Below are 6,226 nucleotides of genomic sequence, written 5' to 3'. Positions count from 1 at the left end.
ACTGACTACAAAATGCATATTGTAATTTTCTCTTTCCCATTAGATTCTTGTGAGGATTGAGTGAGACAGTCAATGAAAAGAACTTAGCAAAGTGATTGAGATATATCTATAAAACGCTTAAAACAATATTGCGATGCAAACCATTTATCCATGATGCTAAAAAAATTCTCACTTTATTTTAGATCATGGATGCTACAGATGTGTGCTGTTTTTTGCTGGTGGCATTCTACTGAGGGGAGTTTTAAGGTATATATATAGTTATATATATATATATATAATAAATACACATATGTATATACATACACACATGCACATACATGTATGTAGAAAAACACTAAGGCCTGTGTTTCCAGTCATGCTAGATCTCAAAAACTTGTGATTCTCCTAAGGTACTATGCTCTCTCTTCATATCTATGCTTTTGCTAATTTATGTGCCTTTCACCATCTAATATTTCTTTTCTCAGACTACAATATGGGCAAAGATAACTATTCTCTTATTCATTTTTCAAGTCTAAGAATAGCTTATTCAAAATCATCCTTGCCTCCCAAAACTAAGCTCTGTCCCATAGAATCCAGGATATTATTTCTCCCAAATTACTTATTGCATATTGTAACATATAACATGTTCCTACTTGTCTGTGTCAATCAATAAACTGTGAGGTCCTCAAGCACAAGAACTATATCCTTTTACTTAGTGTCCCTCAACACCCAACACATGGCCTGAGCTGTGGAATATAAGCAATATATATTGGAAGGATGGACAAATTGAGACAGGGATGCACACAGGAAATAGTTGAGCCATTGATGCTGCCATCCATGTGGATATTCCAAGTTGAAGTGAGCAGGCACTGAACAGAAAAGAGACACTCAACAAACATGTTATGGTAGCTGCATTTATCTGCATTCCTTCCCATGGGGCAAAGGCCAAAAGCTGTAGAAAGCAATGCATATGTATAAAGAATTTGGAGTCTCTCCTTCCTCTCTCAAGTCATTGGAAACCTAAGTTTACCTCAAAGCATGGAAGCTAGACCCGCCCCACACTAGAGTAATGAATGGCAGTATTGTCTACAAATCACTCAGAGTTCCTCAGAGAGATGGACAGTGGTCCTGAGCAGTGCTTCTCAAACTCTATGGACAATGTCCATAGAGTCAAACGGACTCTATTTGGCAATGTCAAAATGTACATGCTGATTTGGTTGTTATGGAAATGCACAGTTTTTATTAGACTGCACTTTATTTGTCAGGGAAGGAATGTTACACAAGTTGTAGACTGTACTGGCCAGGATTTTTTTGGAGAAACAGAACCAATAGGATTCATAGAGATGGATAAATGAGCAGCAGCTTATTAGAGGAATTGACTCACATAGTTATGGAGGCTGAGAAACCTCAGGCCAGGCCACCTGCAAGCTGGAGAACCAAGAAAGCCAGTAACATGGCAGATTCCGAGTTCAAAGGCCTGTGAACCAAGGAAGCCAATGACATCACTCTCAGTCTGAAGCCAAAGGCCTGAGAACCTGGTGGAGGATGTAGGAGTTGTGGGGGCAGTTCTTGTCCAAAAGTAGAAGAAGAAAGATGTCCCAGCTCACTAAGAGAGAAAGAACCCACCTTTCCCCTGCCTTTTATTCTATCCGGGCCCTCAACCAATTAGTGGTGCCTGCCCACATTGGGTGAGGGCATCTCCTCTCTGCTCAGTGCACTGAGTCAAATGCCAATCTCTTCTGGAAACACCCTCACAGATATACCTAAAAATAATGCTTTACTGGTTCTCTGGGTATTCCTTAGCCCAGTCAAGTAGACACCTAAAATTAAATGTCTCATGGGCAATGTTCAAAAACCAAAAAAAAAAAAAAAAAAAAGAGACTTTTTTTCTAGACCAGTGTTTCTCAACTTTAGCTGCACATTTGAAAGACCTGGGAAGCTCTGTACAAAAAAAAAAAAAAATATATATATATATACACACACACACACACACACACACACACATATATATATATACACACACACATATATATATATATATATAAAAAATATCAACCCAACTATCATCTCTGCCTCCTCTCTCATCAATTGATCTTAGTTTGGGGGAATCTTCTTTCAAGTGGTTCTAATGAAAAGCCTGTGGGGGAGCCACTACCCTACCAGTCAACCAGCATCACTCAAAATCTAGTCCAAGTCCTGGTGTGGCTCAAACTGTTTCTAGCTGGTTCATGACGAGATAAGTACTGAAACTGAGAGTAAGTGTGTCTTAATCTGTTCAGGCTACTCTAGAAAAATAACACAGATTAAGTGACTCATAAACAACAGAAATTCATTTCTCACATTCTGGAGACTGGGCAGTCAGAAATCAAGCCACCAGCAGATTTGTTGAGTAGTGAAGGCCCATTTCCTGGTTCATAGATGGCACCTTCTCATTATGTCCTCACATTGTGGAATGGCAAGGCCATAGGGCCTCTTTTGTAAGGGTGCTGATCCCATTCATGAGGACTCTATCCTTATAATCACATCATCTTCAGAAGCCCTATCACATTTATGACTAGGTTTCAACGTATGAATTTGGGGTGGACATAAACATTCAGACCATAACAAAGTGTTCAGAAACTTTTATAGCAATATGACAAATTAAGTTTATTCTTAATTGAATGGAATAATAAAAACAGATGGATTAGTGAAAAAACAATAGTTGGCTTATAAAGAAATACATTGAAACCCCCTGAAGGAATGGTCTAAATCACTAAACATATGCATCTCTGGAAGTGAGGATATACTGGGCCCCTTCTTTAAGCTGTTGTGTCTTAAAGCTGAAATATTAACTTCAGTGATAAATTCCTCAGGCAGAGCATTGGCACCTGGGTACAACAGGGTTAAAGAGCAGGAGTGGGGTAGGTGGGGTTACAAACCAGGAACACATGCCCTCCAAGTTAGATAGCTTTTTTTTCTCTTTAATTGCCCTTAAAACACACACGCTCTCACATAACACAGAAGGTGAGAGCTGAATGAAGTTTTCTGGGTAATGGCATGAAATGTTTTCCTTATGAGAAGTGGTGTTGAGTTACAGCGTGCAGACGGAGAACGGGGAGGAGAGAAACAGCAGCCTCAATCTGGCCCCCACCTTTTCTTGGGCTTGTAGGAAGGTGGACATGGGCTCCCGGAGACAACACAAGTAATACGTTGAACTATTCGGTGGCTGGAATCAACTTTTCCTGGAGTAACCTAAGGCCAGTGTTTACCAGAACTTAGCTAGGGCCAGCCAAGCAGGCACAGATGCTCTGCTATGAAATGCCACGCAGGCAGAGACTGACAAGCAGTAGGAGCTGAGCTTTCCCCTTGGACTGCTGCTTCCTGCTGTGTTCAGGGGAGGGGGTCACTTTCTGGCAACTCTGCTGCTGTTGCTGCTGCTGCTGCTACTTCAACTCCCTCTCCACTCAAGGTAAGCAGGCTAAGGGAGGGCAGGCTGCTAGGGAAAGCTTTGTACCATGAACAGGATCCGAAAGTTTTTCCGAGGAAGTGGGCGAGTCTTGGCATTTATCTTTGTAGCTTCTGTCATCTGGCTGCTCTTTGACATGGCAGCTCTCCGCCTCTCATTCAATGAGATCAACACTCGGGTCATCAAGGAAGACATTGTGAGGAGGGAGCGGATAGGATTCAGAGTTCAGCCAGACCAAGTGAAAATTTTTTACAGCAGCATAAAAGAGATGAAACCTCCCCTAAGGGGACATGGGAAAGGGGCACGGGGCAAAGAGAACTTTAGAAAAACTGAGGAGAGTGTGCTCAAGGTTGAGGTGGACTTGGACCAAACCCAGAGGGAAAGAAAAATGCAGAATGCCCTGGGAAGGGGCAAAGTTGTACCGTTGTGGCATCCTGCACATCTGCAGACCCTCCCTGTGCCTCCTAACAAGCAGAAGACAGAAGGGAGAGGCACCAACCCTGAAGCCTCCTCTCACCAGGGGACACCAAAGCAAATGACAGCTCAGGGGGCTCCAAAAACCTCATTCATAGCAGCAAAAGGAACTCCATTAGTCAAAATATCAGCACACATGGGACGTGTCAGTTTAAAACAGGAGCCCCTGAAGAGTCATAGTCCCAGCAGTGACACATCAAAACTAGCAGCTGAAAGGGACTTGAATGTGACCATCAGTCTTAGTACTGACAGACCAAAGAAGCGATCACAGGCAGTAGCAAAAGAGAGGGCACACCCTGCCAGCACAGCAGAGCCGAAGTCTGGGGAAGTCATGGCCTTAAACAAAACTAAGTCTCAGAGCAAAGAAGTCAATGCAAATAAACACAAGGCCAATACGAGTCTTCCTTTTCTTAAGTTCATTGTCAATTCAAATCGCTTAAGGAAGCAATCTATTAATGAGACACATTTGGGAAGTCTGTCAAAGGATGATGGAGCTAGAGGGGCTCATGGGAAGAAACTCAATTTCTCTGAAAGCCATGTTGTGATTATAACCAAAGAAGAAGAGCAAAAGGCAGACCCCAAGGAGGTCTCCAATTCTAAAACCAAAACTGTATTTCCTAAAGTATTGGGTAAAAGCCAAGGTAAACACATTTCCAGGAATAGAAGTGAAATGTCTTTCTCTTCACTTGCTCCACATAGAGTACCACTGTCCCAAACTAACCATGCTTTAGCTGGAGGGCTAAAGCCAGCAAAAATCAACATAACTGCCAAAGCCCCCTTTACAGAATACAACCAGAGTCATACAAAAGCCCTTTTACCTGAAGACAGTGGAATGCACCAGGTGTTAAGAATTGATGTGACGCTTTCTCCAAGGGACCCCAAAGCTCCAGGGCAGTTTGGGCGTCCTGTAGTTGTCCCCCATGGAAAGGAGAAGGAGGCAGAAAGAAGATGGAAAGAAGGGAACTTTAATGTCTACCTTAGCGATTTGATCCCAGTGGATAGAGCCATTGAAGACACCAGACCTGCTGGGTAAGACCTATTTCTCTTCTCTTTCCTCAACCCCAAGTGCTTTGGTTCTTATATAGGGAGAATTTATTGCTAGATAATTCCGTGTGGTTTTTGGTCACCTAGAGAATTAAAGAAACATTAATCATTGGATATCATTCAAATATTTCACCAACTACACAGAGAAAAATTCTCATATCAGCAGTTGCAGAGTTCTCATTCTCTGAGACTTTGGTCCCCACCATTAGCTCATGTTCAATTTCCTTCTCTCTGCTGAAAATCTGTTAAAATGATTAGATGAACTCAGTTCATAATAACGTATATATAAATGGTAGAGCTTAAAGTGTAATTCCATTAGAATAGTGACAATGAAGTGAATTCCCAATTTTGGAGCTTTTCATTATTAGCAAGTTTGTCAGGAATATATTTGGGAAAGAAGCACACAGAAGGACTCTTCTAGGCCTCCCTGGAATCATATCTCAGCCAGCAGAATTCTGCCTAATCATGAGTAATGATAACGAGGAGAGCAAGAGAAGAAGTGACTTTACTCCCTAAAATTTAATGTCTTTTATAGATGGAGATGGTAGACATTTCAGGAGATCAGTTACATAGGAATAATAGTGTTGGAAAAAGTCAATCAGTCCATACCAGCAAACACCTACAGGAGGTATAAAAAGCATAATAATAATCACTTCATTTGTAGACATTCACTATTTACAAAGAACCTGCATACATATAGATGAACTCCATATGAGCCCTGGAAAGGACGAGGCTGGCATTATGGTTCAAATTAACAAGCTGGCGAGGGCGCTCAGAAGTTACAACACTTTCTCAAAGTAATGCAGTTCTAAAGCTGCCCAGTGGACCTTCAGGAACCAGTCCTTCAAAAAGTTAAATTCCTGTATCACCAGATGTGGATCAAAGCATATAGATATTTAATCTGATTCAAATATAATTATGTTCCTGGCATTTTTTTTTCTTGGCCCACTGATAAGTGAAAGTACTCAATAGCCGTATTTCAATATCTGTTAACTCAGTTCCCTGAGTCAAACAATATTTGCCAGGAAGTTGGACTGGGGAATGTCAAGATTGAGACTTAGCACACGTGGCATGTAAATAATGGCCTTGTGACTTCTGTAGAAAATTCTTCTTTGTGATCTAGGTAGTCAGCATTACATTTTAGTCAGTGTTACTAGGAGGAAGGCAGATACAGGGGAAGCTTTATCCATATTAGAAAGAAGAGTCTCCACATTGTGACGTCGCTACAACCAGGTCATTTTCCATCTCTTAGCCGTCAGCAAATGGCTATCAGCCATGCACTGC

At 41.6% G+C, this 6,226-nt stretch overlaps 1 protein-coding gene across 1 annotated transcript in view; it reads left to right on the top strand.

Annotated features, from left to right (window-relative positions):
- Window positions 1-2,944: 2,944 nt before the first annotated feature.
- The window catches only part of LOC112617087 (polypeptide N-acetylgalactosaminyltransferase 5-like), a 54,427-nt gene continuing 51,145 nt past the window's right edge, over window positions 2,945-6,226 (top strand). Inside the window, exon 1 of the mRNA XM_025373812.1 lies at window positions 2,945-4,927. Coding sequence (XP_025229597.1) covers window positions 3,474-4,927 — 1,454 coding nt within the window. The 5' untranslated portion in view covers window positions 2,945-3,473. The remainder of the gene's footprint in view (window positions 4,928-6,226) is intronic.

Source organism: Theropithecus gelada, unplaced genomic scaffold (genome assembly GCF_003255815.1).
Source record: "Theropithecus gelada isolate Dixy unplaced genomic scaffold, Tgel_1.0 HiC_scaffold_15876, whole genome shotgun sequence".
Lineage (NCBI taxonomy): Eukaryota > Metazoa > Chordata > Mammalia > Primates > Cercopithecidae > Theropithecus > Theropithecus gelada.
This window is presented reverse-complemented; position numbering and strand designations above follow the sequence as displayed.